Source organism: Silurus aristotelis (genome assembly GCF_946808225.1).
Source record: "Silurus aristotelis genome assembly, chromosome: 22".
NCBI lineage: Eukaryota > Metazoa > Chordata > Actinopteri > Siluriformes > Siluridae > Silurus > Silurus aristotelis.
In genome coordinates this window covers 13,387,550-13,402,899 of record NC_139595.1, presented here as the reverse complement: position 1 = coordinate 13,402,899, position 15,350 = coordinate 13,387,550, and the positions used below count along the sequence as shown (strand labels likewise).

General features: G+C 37.1%; 1 protein-coding gene across 2 annotated transcripts in view; it reads right to left on the bottom strand.

Moving 5' to 3' along the window:
• Positions 1 to 323: 323 nt before the first annotated feature.
• The window catches only part of slco5a1b (solute carrier organic anion transporter family member 5A1b), a 30,572-nt gene continuing 15,545 nt past the window's right edge, over positions 324 to 15,350 (bottom strand). The window contains exons 9-24 of one of the 2 annotated variants that reach the window (XR_014530852.1): positions 13,593 to 13,915; positions 13,423 to 13,509; positions 13,097 to 13,176; positions 12,878 to 12,942; positions 12,335 to 12,547; positions 11,817 to 12,014; positions 11,068 to 11,215; positions 10,835 to 10,908; positions 10,652 to 10,729; positions 9,395 to 9,514; positions 9,085 to 9,251; positions 5,726 to 5,779; positions 5,566 to 5,630; positions 2,621 to 2,694; positions 1,800 to 2,548; positions 324 to 1,454 (exon numbers count right to left, since the gene is read on the bottom strand). Coding sequence is in view for 1 of the 2 variants with exons in the window: in XM_083525617.1 (XP_083381743.1) it covers positions 2,480 to 2,548; positions 2,621 to 2,694; positions 5,566 to 5,630; positions 5,726 to 5,779; positions 9,085 to 9,251; positions 9,395 to 9,514; positions 10,652 to 10,729; positions 10,835 to 10,908; positions 11,068 to 11,215; positions 11,817 to 12,014; positions 12,335 to 12,547; positions 12,878 to 12,942; positions 13,097 to 13,176; positions 13,423 to 13,509; positions 13,593 to 13,915 (1,815 nt within the window). In the remaining variant the exon portion in view is untranslated. Of the gene's footprint in view, positions 2,549 to 2,620; positions 2,695 to 5,565; positions 5,631 to 5,725; positions 5,780 to 9,084; positions 9,252 to 9,394; positions 9,515 to 10,651; positions 10,730 to 10,834; positions 10,909 to 11,067; positions 11,216 to 11,816; positions 12,015 to 12,334; positions 12,548 to 12,877; positions 12,943 to 13,096; positions 13,177 to 13,422; positions 13,510 to 13,592; positions 13,916 to 15,350 lie in introns of both variants that reach the window. The other variant, XM_083525617.1, reaches the window with a different exon arrangement.

Sequence of the window (15,350 nt, the reverse complement as noted above, 5' to 3'; positions counted from 1 at the left end):
ACCATAAGAACATAAGTATTACCTAACGTCAGTATATTATTATTATTATTATTATTATTATTATTATTATTATTATTATTATTATTATTATGTTAACAATTATTTAAAACAAATCTAAAGTTTTACACAGCAATAGTATGTTTTTATATTAATTGATATTAGCCTTATTTATATCTTTAAATATTTTCAATTCATTTCAATTCTATTTAAGGTTTTATGTGTCATATTACATATTTAAAAGAAAAACAAAAAACAAAACAAAACAAGAATTAAAAGAAAATCAGCAAACAGTCCAAGCACTGAAAATGACAACGGAAAATATATTACTATTGCACACAAAATTCAACTTTATTCACAAGACTGCAGCATTTCATTTATTAAGAGAGCAAAATAGATTATAATAGAATTCTGCTTGTATATACAATAATCAGAAGTAAAATAAAGAGGTGTAATGATTATTGTAATGAAACAGGGTTGTACATCTTTTACAAGCCAAACCTCTATAGTCAGACCAATATCCCATCTCAGGACATTATACATTTTAAATATATCAGACAAATCCTAAAGTCAACTAGTGTAAAGAAAATAGATTCAATGTCTACAGTTTGCTCCCACACACTTTGGTCATTTTTGCATGTACACTTGCTTATATTATATGTGCATTGGGTCTACTGACTGTAGGCAATCTGTTTCTAATGCATACTTTGTTTTAACCTTTCTACTGATACTGCCACCGACCAGATATTATTTGGGCAGTGTACTGTTCTCAGCACAGCAGTGATATTGACTTGGTGGCGGCATGTTTATGGCTTTATGGTTCAGGGCTGGTACAAGTCTATCAAATGCACAAACACTGCACAATTACTGTGAATTGCACATCTACCATTGTTAGTCCCTCTAAAACGTTTAAGACTCGATAATTTCTTTATACATTAATTATGTTAATCAGCTTCTAGTCTGCATTCAGGATTGGATTTAGATCACAAAACCGCATTTAGCTGGATATTTGACAGTGACATAAAGATACTTTCAAAAATCCAATTCATCTAATACACATGTACCAGCCCCATACTGTCGAGAGAGAGAGAGAGAGAGAGAGAGAGAGAGAGAGAGAGAGAGAGAGAGAGAATATGATAATCCTTCATGGCAGTATATGAACCGAACACTAGTTAGATTTAAACTGTGGCTTTTTGACCCCTCCGTTAAGTTTTAAGGTATAAAGATAGCAGTGTTAGCCACCGTTATACCTTATACAAATATACAATACACACAGTACATGCAAAGCTATAAAGTGAAATATAATGCAGGATTTGCACTGGAACGTATATAAAAAATTTGTTTTGGGGCAAAGCTGCTTCCAAATAAAGGAACCCTGTTGGTTAACTAATCTTCAGAAAACTAGCCCAATCGCAGGCCCTGTTGGTGTGGTCCACCACCAAGGGGTGCATTGCCTTCTTTATTAAACAAGCATGCCCTTTATTCTAACCTCTTCCCTCAGATGAACAGATTTGTTTTCTAACACTATTTAAAGTTTGATATTATATTATTGATACACAACTTCCGTCACTATTGTTACTGTAGAATTAATTTGAGATGCAGATGAAATAAATGGCCTTTTCAGCATTGGAAACAAGCTTTTGTTATAACTTATACAATATCCCTTTTCACAACAATGCAGTGTCCTGATTTATTCTGGCCATCATGAGAGCTGAAGTACAGCTAACCTGTTATGCCCAGAGTAAAAGCAGACTGGATGGTAAAGGAGAATCTCTCACCCACACAAGTATTTCAGTTCAGGCATATGAAATGCATTAAGGAAATGGCACTGAGAGAGATCCCAACGCCATGGGGAGAAAGTCAGTGCTTCTACTGAGCACAACAATAGACCACATTGGAGAATACCTGTAGTAATTAACTTATAAAGAAGAGAGCAAGGTTTATTGCAAATACTGCATTATATAACACTGTGTGACTTTGTTGTAATGCCTTGCGCAGGTGTGTGAATGCAGATCATCACTGTTGCCTCTGATGATTAGGAGGGGTGAAATAGAGGTACATTTCCCAGCATTTGGGCCATAACCAAGTTTATCTTCATGAGTAATTTCCATAGCTGCATATTATATCAAACAACTTCAGTTACTATTTTCTATTGTAGCATAATTTTAGATGTATTAAATGCCCTTTTCAACATTGGAAACAAGCTATTGTGAGTTTCTCACAATATCACATTTGACACTGATTATATATGCATATATAATGCATATACATATGCGTAGAAATCTAAAGCTATATGATGAATCTATCCAAACATATAACATTTTTACAGAAGAACGTCTGCACTGCAAGGCCAGTACACGTCAAAATAGGGGAAAAAAGCTTTTAATGAGTTCTAACTTTATATACACTATCCAGGCAAAGAATGAGGAAGAAAATAAGGAGGAGAAGGGAGAGGGGATGTCTCTTGCTGTTTGGTTTCACACTAAGGTAGGGATTTGAGGATCGCATTCACCTCTTCGGCCACTGCAGTCAAAGCAAACTCAAACTGCTCCTGAAAACGAGAAAAGAGTGGTTAAGGTGACTGTGTATGATTTTGTATGTATGCCCGTGCCTGCATGTGTACCTTGGTTTGAACCATTCCAGGTCTCTGATCTCTCAGGTGTTCCAGTGTAGCAGCAATATCAATCTCTTTAGCACCTACAAAGAGAAACAGAGATCAAATGCATGCGAACAGATCTGATCACGGCAGATCGGTATTTGCATTGATATGGCCACAGAGATATTTTCTTCCACATCATTGGAAGAAAAGATATTACCAGCCATTTTCCCACACCAGTGCATGGGACGGAGGCTTCCATTTATCCTGCCAGGTATTATTTAAGGAATGCACAAGACATCACAAATGTCTCGAAACATTATGCCATCAATTCTATGTACATCTATTGCTATTTATATTTATTGGTTCTATATAGTTTTTGTTCCTGCCTTGAAAGGAATAATATTTCGTCCGAGCATTGATTTAACCTATTTCTTAAAAAAAAGATTGAGAAGCAATGCTTAAGAAAGAAATTTGTTGTACAAGTTTGGATATAATATCTATATATGTTTAAATGAAACTTTGATGAAAAATTGCAACACAAAGTGTAAGTTATAGCAAGTGTAAGATTGAATAACATTAATCGAGAGATGTACCAGATGGCCTCCATATGGTATGATAAACTAACACTATCTACACTGCTTGGCCAAAAAAAAAAAAAGATTGCACAATTTAGTATTTCATTGTACCAGTTAACTGTGGCACTGTTTTGACAATCTTACGATGTCATAATATTTATTTCTGTCCATTTATTTTTGGCCGAGATCTTGTACTCAGGACAAGAACCACTCTGTAGAGTCTTCTCCAGCACATCATATACGAGGTCAAGGTCCCAAATGAGGAATTCTGGAATATACCTTTGCCATAAGGGAAGAAATCCATTATTGATGGGAACAACCTGAATGGTTAAAATCTCAGGCTACGTAAAAAAATCATGTTTTAGAAAGAGAAGCTGTAGAATCCCAATATTCACTTTGCATCTTCAGAGTCATAAGACAAAACCAGGATTTGTACTTCAACAGACACAGTGTGTTTTTTTCAGGGAGGATTTTACTGTGGAGCTCGAGAAGCTATTTTCCTCTTTAGGTATGGAATTAGATCTAGGTATTAATCTGTTCTTTGTTTCAGGGTTGGTTGGTGATGGAGACAGAGGGTTTGCAGCTTTTTTTGTTGGACTTTCTCACTCACAGTTTATTCCCAAAATTTGTCTAAGTTTACAACACATACTTGCCTTTAAACATTAGATAGCATAGTAAATGGCTATTTTTTTTCTAACCTTGGAGAACAACAATAGCATTCATAAATATTGATTTTCATTCAACATTTAATAGCAGCTCTAAGAGTTGTGGCAATATTAATGAACCAGAAAATAGTCATCATAGAACTGACAATTGGAAAGCCTCCATGCCCTGATGGGTATCCTATGGGCTCTACAAGAGTTTGCTCGTTTTCTTTCAGACCTCTTTCTCAATTCTGATAAAGGGCTGCTTGTAGGAGATTTTAATATTTATGTAGATGATGCAAATGATGCTCTAGGACAATCATTTGTGGACTTATTAAACTCTTTTGGGACAAAACCAAAACATCACCAGTCCAACTCACCATATTAATCACACACTAGACCTAATAATATCCCACCGAGCAGACATCACTGATATAGATATTTTACCTAAGAGTGATGACATCACAGACCATCACCTCATATTGAACACACTAACGTTAGAATAGATTAGCCGTGTCTCACCATGTTATCGACTTGGTAGGACTATTGTTCCGACTACCAAGAACAGATTTACAAATAACCTGCCTGATTTATCTCAATTTCTCACTATACCCATAAATGCTATCAATCTTAATGAAATGGTTAACAACCTAGACACTATCCTCGCTAGCACATTATACGCCGTTGCCCCATCCGGTTAAAAAAGATTAGAGAACAAGCACCTGCACCTTGGTTTAATAGTCATACGCATGCTCTCAAGAGAAAAGCATGTAATCTGGAGAGAAAATGGAGGAAAACTAAATTGAAGGTATTTAGAATTGCATTTAAAGACAGTATGCTCAGCTACAGACAGGCGCTAAAAGCTGCTAGAGCTAAACACCTGAGCAAACTCATAGAAAACAACAAAAACAATTTAGCTCCAGTCACGTCCCACCTCATGAAGATTGTAGACCTTTCAAGTAAATGCCGCAAACATCTTGAACCATCTAGAGACGTACCAACGCCATTTGGATCCCACCTTATGTTGAGTGTTTAAAGGTTCTGGCATGGAAAAGCTTTTAAAATGTTGAGCTATTTTTATATGAGTTGCTCAGTAGCTCCTGGTTCCATAATCTCAAATGACTGTATAAGATAGTAGAAAGGACATTAATCATAATCTTACACGCCAGTGCTCATGTTAGTTCTCACTCTTTAGTGATCTGTATTGTTTAAAGACTATAATCACACTCTTGATGTCACCCAAATGAGGACGGGTTCCCCTTTTGAGTCTGGTTCCTCTAAAGGTTTCTTCCTCATAACATCTAAGGGAGTTTTTCCTTGCCACATTCGCCCCAGGCTGCTCATCAGGGATAAATACACACCGTAGTATCTTTTAATTATAAATGATAAATAACTGATTCTATGCTAGAAAATGTGCAATACACAATATTTATATTACTTTCACTCCTCCCAACAATAACCTGAAGAGAAATATTTTAGAATTATTAATATTAAAATAACTAACAACTATTAGGCACTATCTTATGTTTTGCTATAAAAATCTGCATTTGACAAAAGAAAAGACAGTTGTTATGAAGGTAAACTGAAAGGTGCTTATTTCAACTTGAAGTTGAGTGCAGCTGATAAAACTGTGTAGTTGAGGCTTACATTTTCCTACGATACGAAGGACGAGGTGGAAGTGCCAGTCAAAGCAAGGTCAATAGTGTTTAAGAAATTTTAAAGGGAGGCCAGAAAGGTTATATTCACCTACCTTTAGCCATCTTATTCAGAACCATATCAATCAGTATGTATGTCCCAGTCCTCCCTGCTCCATCACTGAGATATTTAGAGAGAGTAGGATAGAGAGAGACTACTGATTATTTAATTGCAGCACCCTTATGTTCATGAAAAATGTTTAGTAATATACTCGCCTGCAATGAACTATAATTGGGCAGGACCTTCCTCTGTAGCATTTATTTACTTTCCTGTAAAAAAAAGCACAATGTGTCAAAAAATGCTATGAATGACTATTTGACACATTTCTGGCATAGTGCCCACACACACACACACACACACACACACACACACACACACACACACACACACACACACACAAACACACCCACACACACACACGCACACGCACACGCACATGTACCAGTTCTGTCAATATGTGTTAAAATATCATTTGCCGAAGTGCATCAATTAAATTAATTTTTATAATATCTTTTATATAATATCTTTTATATATATTTTATATATATATATATATATATATATATATATATATATATATATATATATATATATATATATATATATATATATATACTCAGTTAGCCATTGTGTTTCAGTCACGTAGGCAAAATGCTGTGATATGAAGACTAAAAAAGAGATGTGATCAAGAAGGAAAGTCAAAGAGAAATTAAAAAAGTGACTGACAGACAGACAGAAAACGTAGTCACCCAACTTCAATGGGTAAAAACAAAGGATAAAGAGTAGAGCAAGTGCAGAGGCCAGAACAGTGCTCATTGGGGTTAAGGGGAAAAGAGGATATCCCAAGGTGCACTAGGATGTGGAGTAACGGCTGTCAGTGATCACTTTTGTGACTATGCAACTGGAGTCAGTGTGCACAAGCTGCATTAGCACAAAAATGACACTGGCAACCGTTCAAACAATGAGACAGAGAGAGAGAAAGATGGCAAGGAATTAAGTAAAAGTAAAAGTAGAGAGAGGAGAGAAGGAGCCTTTTGGACACATGCCCTGTGTGAGTAATTATCTTCTTCAGAAGCCATCCCTGTGTTGCCTACTTTTGGTCATGAAATTTTATAATTTCTTCATCTTCATCTGTCTAAAATTGTGACAGAATATGTTTCTATGTAGAACCCTCCATGGTTCCCTCAAGCTTGCCCCAGGGCTAGCAGAATAGAAGCAGCCCCATATCATGATGCTGCCACCACCATGCTCCACCATAGATCTGTCTGGTGTACTTTGGGTGATGACCTCTCTTGTTTTTGTGCCAACCATACATTAAATGGCAAAGATTATGTACACACACCTCCTTATTATTCATTGTTTAGGCAGTAGAATTGGTTGACCTTTTGCAAAATCATGAACTCTCTTACAGCTAACTCCTTATTCATGCCCAAGCTTTCAAACAATGTGTGCACCAAACTCATATAGGTATAATAGTCAGACATCTGCATACTTTTTAAAGTATAGCATATCTTTGAGAATAAATCTGAGAAGTTCTAACTGGGTCCACATGAGTTTAAGTGATTTCTGTAGGTTTATTTATTTATTTATTTATTTATTTATTTTGGGGGGGGGGGGGGGGGGGGGGTTTGGCATTGATTAGCGATCCTAACCCACAGTAAAGACATGTGAAGACTGTGTTGCAAAGACTGACAACTACTTACCAAATACTAATTACGTAATTAACCATTATTTAATTAATTATTTTTGTACTATAGGTTACATGCTGTAGTATTTATAAAGAGAAAATTAGCACTATTTTTTGTCAAACTCTTTCCAATTACTCCAGCTTGACCCCATTCTTTGAGATTAAGTCTCCCCTCAGCCCACACATTTTCCAGCCTAGTTTTGAATACTATTTATCTACAGCTTAGTCAACACACGGTAAATTTGCATTTGCTATATGTAGGATTGCATTTTTTTAAGAGGGTGGGGGTTGGAGATGAAAAAGAAAACAGCAAATGTTGGTGTACCTGTTCATTGTTGCATATTTAAGTACGTTTCTGTAGTTATTGTATAAATAAAACAAGGAAAAAAAAAGAAAAAAGGAAATGTAACTGTTAGATTCTGATGGATTGATAAATCAATACATTTATAAGGGCTTTTCCTGAACACATCATTATTATACATTACAAAGGTCAACACACTGGAAGCTGTTACAGGATTACTGGAGGTACCAACACTTCTAAAAAAACATTCTAGCAGGTAGGCATACAAGAAAGTTTACCACACACAAAAAAAAAAAAAAACTAGCATACATCAGTGAATTGGGACTCACAACAAAGAAACACTTCAGAAAAGACCATAAAACTGAAGGACACTGCATGAGAAGGGATCCAGTGCCAGGGAAGGGAGGGAAAATTTAATCGTCCTCAGTGACACGAAAAAAGAGGGAAATTAGAGTCACTAAGGACGACTTTCAATGTAAAGTATTTCATTAGGAAGTATTTTTGGTGCCTCCGCCAAAGTTTTCTTTCTGCCACTGGATACCACAGACGCTGTATTGTTTTTTTTTTCGTTTGTTATTGTTTGTAATCTTCAAGCACCATTACTCAACATTTAAGCAGGAGATTTTATCCTTGTTTTTATTGCGTTATCGTCGGTAAGCTTCTCACCATTACAAACCATCGTCATTGGTTCCTTCCAGTCAAAATACAGTAAATATATTCTACCGGTTCATTAAGGAGACCACGTTAATTAGAGACACACACATTTATTACAGTATAACCCTAACACCAATCCTAACCCTATATTTTCTGCCTTATTCTCTGATAAAAATGGGGAAAAAAGATTGCCTTTGCCATTTCTGTCAGCATTACCCATGATCCTCTGCCTCTGTTGCTATGGAGACGGAGCCAGATGGACGCAATCGTGCTGAGTGACACGTGAAAAGAGGGAAATTCGTGTCCATGATCACAAATCAATAGTGTAAAGTTCACCACTATATCAAAAAATGCAGTAAGAGTGTGTTGACACCACATAGAGTGACGAGGCTACTTGCAGCTTCAGCCCTTGTGTGTAGGGAACCAGGCATAACTGGTTGGTGGTGCAAAGGGTGCAACTTTACGATAAAGTGTGACTGGGAGTGTTCTGGTAGATGGACACATGGAAGTTGTATACCAAGTCTGAATAGGGAGGATTAACCTGATTAGTTGCAAAATGTTTCTCCAGCTATTGCTTTTTAGTAACACTTACTTTTCCAACCTTTTGTTACTCCTGTCCCAACTTTTATGAGACGTGTTGAGTTCGAAATGTAAAAATGGCCTTTTATTTATGTTACTTATTGTTAGTTTTCTGTGTTCTATTGTGGATACAATATTGGCTTATGAGATTTGCAAATGATTGCATTTTGTAGCATATTTACATTTTACATTTTTCCCAACTTTTTTGGAATTTGGGTTGTAGATTGTTCATCAAAGTTCATCAAATGTTCATCAGATTAATTTTTTTTTTAAATGACAAAAAATAAAACACACCTACACATAAAAACACACACACACAAACACACACACATACACACAATGTGCGGATGTACCTGCGGAAGTCGAGCAGAGCCTGGCTGGTCTCGGGTGTATACTGGTTGAGCCAGGTGTGGTAATGGAACTGGGTGACTGTGCGACTTTCGTTGGTTTGCATGTTCTTCAGGTAAAAACTACGAACCAGGAAATCCTCACACCACACATGTTCTGACACCAGGTTAACCTACAGACACACACACAAACACACACACACACACCAGTATATCTTCTGTCACGTGTGTGTGTAATAGTTCACAACACTGTGTCCATATACTGTATATCTTTTTTTTTGTCAGAGGCTGTTGCATCTACAGTACGTTTCACTACCTCATATATATGGTAGAGATTAGAGCCCTCATCTGGCCAGTAGTGGTAACACTGCTTAACTCCACTTTCTGTCAGAGGAGTCAGCATGACGATCACCACACACCCGCTTTCCCACACCATCTATACAAAACACACACATTACTCACACAGATGTAATGCTAAATGTCAATGAAACAGCAATGGATATCGGTATTTAAAATATAAAAAAATCAGCATATCAAAATGTGTCATGTTGAAAAACAAAATGGTGCTCTAAAATATCTATGTGTCTTCTGATGCTTTCTGGCATTCTAAAGTCAAATATGCATGTTGCAATATTACAACAGAATCAGAATTAAAAAGATCTATGGGTTTTTTTTTTGCACTTACAAGGAATTTGTTTTGATGACAGAAGCTTCCAGGTGCATATTTTTTATAAAAAAAAAATAAATAAATAAATAAAAAAGTGGTATTGCACATTTTATATATATATATATAATATAATTTTTTATAAAAGTGCTCCCTTTAAACTTTTACTTGAGTAAATGTACAAAAGTATTTGCCTTCAAATGTATCCAAAGTATTCTGATTTATTATGGCTATAATGTTTCTATTATTATTTTTGTCACAAGACTCTTGTTTATTCAAGTCAGTTTATGTGAAAAGACTCTAATGTTACTCTCAGCACAGCAATCTGTTAATAGAATTAAATTAATAAGTCAAACACTGATTGACATCTATTAAAATTATAATCCTTCCAAAAATCCCCAACACCTCCTTTTTAACTACTTGAAAACAAAAACTTATTTTGAACTACTTAAAGAAATCATGCAAATAAGAACACAGGTGTTGTGGCAAAGTAGAGTCAGGAGTTTCTTTAATCATATATTATTCATAAAATTACAAAACTAGTTCAAAACAGACTTCTGAAGCTCTACCCTGATTGGTTTATTGTTGCGTGCTTAACCGGTAAATTTGTTATCCACTCATGAATAAAACATTGCGAAATGTAGGTAAGTAAAAAGTACAATTTGAGAATTAAAATGTAATAATGTGAAAGTAAAAGTCTCCCCAAATGGAAATACTCCAGTAAAGTACAGATATGCAAAATAGCTACTTAAGTACAGTAAGGAATTACATTTACTTTGTTACTGTCCACCACTGTTAAACACACAAACACACACACACACACACACACACACGTGCGTGCACACACACACACACACACACACACACACACACACACACACACACACACACACACACACACTCATTTACCTGCCAGAAGTCAGAAACAGTTGAAGGCAGAGGACCTTGAGTAGCAATGTAAGCTGGGTTCCTGGGGTCATGGTCCATCTGAAAGATAAAACACACCATCATAGAATTAAACAATATCATTTAATGTTTATCGTAACATAAATTCAGGACAAAATACAGTGGAATTGTGTAGTATTTACTTACGATAGGACTGGCATTGATGTAATCAGAGTTGCCTTGGCTGTTCTCCAGTTTCAAGCAAATCCTTGAATGATCATCTGAAATGTGGGGATAGAAATGTTTTTTTTGGAAAACAGTTTTTTTTGTATAGTTCTGTAAAACTTTACAAAAATGTTCCCTGAATACAGGGTAAAGATGCACTTAATGGATGTAATGTAATCCTATAAGAGGTTATCTGTGTACATGCGCATGCTTACACGGTATGATAGTTGTAGTGCGATTCTTTTTGGCATTAGAGTCTCTCTGGCCAACACTGCAGGTGTTTGGTTCTGCCTGATACGCACACAGAGCTTCCCACTCCTTCTCCAACCTGTTCTTATTCTTTAGGTGATCCTCCATATATGACTGAAATGACAGAAAGACAAAAAGAGAATTACAGTATGTGCTACACTTGGCAATAGTTTAATTGTATTGTTTTTTGTAAAAGATTGTGCAATTTTATGGCAGGTTATGCGTCGATTTTCCAGGATCGCTGAATGTTCAGAGGAATGATTGCTGTGGGCTGGAAACCACCACTGGTGGGCTCTTCAATGACCCCCTCTTTTACACCATTTAAATGTCTTACTGCAGCTGAGCGCCTCACAATGGTACTGTGTTTAAAGTCTGTAGATATCCACTGGTTTACGTGTTCGTTTAAAAGAAACTCCATTACCACACTCTGTTCCATGCACACACTAACACTGCTGCCTGCCATCTTGATTAATGCTCATTTGGTTTTGCAATACACTAAACATTTGGGTTTAAGATCAAGCAAACTATAGAAAATAACACTTAATATTTAGTTGCAATACTGCATCAAGTCATAATAACCTACTGGCATTACCAATTTTGCATTTCACTTTTCCAGCTATGTAACACAATGGATAGCAGTGTAGCGTATAGCAAAGAAAGAATTGGCCCTGCTGTTTCAATATTTTTGGAGGGAACTGTATGTCTGTGTAGTCACCAGTATCATATGTCCAGTGGAGATGTCCATGTTTGTGTGGGCGGGCTCTTCACTCCAGGAGGAAGTGCTAGTGCGGGCAGAGGGGCTAAGAATTGGTCCGTCACTCAGCTGAGAAGACACGCTGTTAATGCGAGAGGAATGTCGAAGCTCCGCCCTTTCCACTGGGGGCTTCACCGCCATTCGTTGCCTACACAAGTCCTACGATGTAAAATGAAAGATTTAGAATTTTGTAAAAGAATTTAGGAGGTTGTAAAAGAAATTTGTCTGCATCTGTTTCCCAAACACACACAAATCAGCAGCTAATAATAAAGCAATTTGTCCAAAATGTAGATTTTTTTTGGCATGAATTTAAAGTCTATGATTGTTGTTGTTGTGCTTGATCCAAATCCACTTTAAAGCATTTGTTAACAGAAAATAATTTCATGTGGGTGATGGAAAGTCAAAGTTTTTATTAGGGACTTGAGCATGAGCTTCTATAATCCGTATACAGTTCCATATACAACCATGATATTTTCTACCTGGTAGGTTGCTGTGGCTTCAGTAGCAGGGTCTGTGCTGAGGTTGGTAAGCTTCTCTTTGAGCTTGTGATGTGACCGATGGCGCAGACAGTAGATTACGCTAGAGATTAGCAGGACCACGATGATGCACACGATGGATAACACCGTTAGGATGAGGAACTTCATCGATTCAGAGTGGCTGTACTTAGTAGGAATTTCACTCAACTTGGACTTCTACAGACACAAAAAACCAAAAAGACTCTGATTGATTGATTCTGATTGAGTATGAGAATCAGCCTCAGATAAACCTTGTGTAGCCAAAAGTATGTGGACACCTGATTATCATTGCCATATGTGCTTCCTGAATTTCCAATTCCAAATAGTGTCCCCCTTTTGTAAAAAGAATCTTGCTTTCAACTTTGGAAATAAATAGGGAAAGGCCCATATGTGTGTAATGGTCAGGTACCCACACAAACTTTTAGCAATAGTGTAATTGATCTACAAATAAATGATTCTTTTTGATGTATTCGTTTAGACATGACAGAGTGAGAAATAGTTTCTTACATCGGTAACTCCTGCCTCCAAAATGGTCACTCCAGCCTCCTTCTCTAGGGCAGCCTTCTGACTTACTGATTACACCAACAGAAAAGCGTCAGTCATGACATATGCACATTATTAAAGAGTGGCATAAAGTGTGTGTGTGTGTGTGTGTGTGTGTGTGTGTGTGTGTGTGTGTGTGTGTGTGTGTGTGTGTGTATATGTGCGCATGTGTTAACCTCTTACCAGCCACATTGGCAATGGCAGCTGTGGTGATATTGTGAACATTGTTGCGGACCTGGAATGTTACAGCTGGACCAAGAACACTGCAAACATTCACACACAGATAATTGTTTTAACATTTTGTAATGGGGTTACTGGTGATAAAAGTAATAAGGAGTTGCTAAAAGGGCAATATGACAATTTGACAAATGCTGATAAATACCTAATGTTTACAGAAGATTTACATACATATATACATACATACATACATACACAAAGGAAAAATCCTACATTACTGGGGACTTTGCAGTTTATAGACCCAAATGCACATACAGATACAGAGGACTTACGAAAGCTCAAGGAAATCAGTCATCTGGATCTTTGCTTTGTGACACAACAGCTCCATCAGGTGCAAACCCTGATCAGTGGAAAGGGAACTGAAGGAGAAAAAACACTGTGAAACGAGAGAGCTAGTCATCACTGTCATTTTTATGTGTTAAGTGTTTGTGTTAAGGCTTACTCCGTATCTGTAATGATGTAGCCATAGACATCATTGTTATTGTTGGCCTGTACATCAAGTTGCAGATCCTGCACTTTCGCATTTTGCCGTTGCGGGCTGATGTTCATCTCCAAGACAGTCGACGGTGCTAGAGCAGCAGCCTCCACCCAGCCCTCCACCTCTTCCACCTGTTCCATGGCTTTTTTCTGTACTTTTACATCCATCTGAGTTGTCCTGCTGTGTACTCTCTCCACGGATATGCCACGCCCCTTTACAGGTGGGCTCGGCTCTGAGAGAGAGGTCTTATCCAGATAATCCAGAAGCTTCCCCAACAATTCGACTTCCTGTAAGGACAATAAAAGCCGATATAAAAAAGAACAGTCATTTTAATAGACATTTTATAGTTTAAAAGTATTAACCTAACAACAGATTTTCAGCATCCATTTTAGTATCTTCTCAAGGGACAATACTATAGAAATTAAACTTGGATATACTTTAGAGTAGTCAATGTGCAGCTTGTATAGCATTACAGATTTACTGTCCTCTGAAAATAACTCCACATACTGTACAGCCATCATTGTCAGAATAGCTGGCAATAAAAGTGAATACACCATAAGTAAACATGTCAAAACTGTGTCCAAAGTGTCAATATTTTGTGTTTGGGGTCATTATGATGCTGGAAAACAGCTGTTTGGCCCAGTTTCTGAAGAAAGTCATCATGTTCTGCTTCAGAATGTCACATTACATGTTGGAATCCATGTTTCCCTCAATAAATCGCAGCTCCCCAGTACCAGCAGCACTCATGCAGCCCCAGACCATGATGCTACCACCACCATACTTGACTGTAGGCAAGACACAATTTTCTTGGTTTTCCTCACCAGGGGTCACCACACATGCTCGACACCATCTGAGCCAAACAAGTCTATCTCATAAGACCACAGGACATGGTTTCAGTAATTCATGCTTTTGGACAGGTTGTCTACAACAAACTGTTTGTGGGCTTTCAGCCAGCTTCAGAAAAGGCTTCCTTCTGGGATGACGGCCTTGAAAACTGACTTGTTGAAATGGGCGTATGGTCTAAAGCAATGCTGCAGCACTCATGCATCGTTTTTTTTTAGCAGATTCTGCACCTTTCACACAGCACCAGGACTCAACTTCTTAGATGGACCCTTGCGAGGTCTTTTCCGAGTAGAATCCGTCTTGGAAAACCTCTGTATGACCCTGTCCACTGTACTATAACTCAGTTTCAGGGTGTTATTGATCTTCTTATGGCCTCGGTCATCTTTGTGGAGAGCAAAAATTATAATTCTCAAATCCTCAGAGAGTCTTTGCCATGAGGTGCCATGTTGAACATCCAGTGGTCAGTAAGAGAGAATTGTACTCAAAGCACCAAATTTTAACTGCTTTAATACAAGATACAAAAATTTGTATGGTCCTGTCAAGCAGACAACTCTTGCATTTGTTGCCAGCTATTTTGACAATAATGGCTGTGTGTTGACTTGTTTTTAGAGACAGTAAATATGTCCTGCTATATAAGTTTAATTTTTATAATATTGTCATTGAGAAGATATAGTAAAATGGTATGGTGTATGTGCCCTGTCAAAAAAGACTTTTTGAAATATTTTCCCAAACTATGACTTTTGATTTAATTAGACTCGTAGGAACTCTCTAGGGTCTTCATTTTTAAGCTTTGCACACATACATTTAGACAGTTTCTTTCATTCTTCTTCTCAGATCATCACATTCTGTCAGCTTGGATAGCAAGCCTCTGTGAACTGC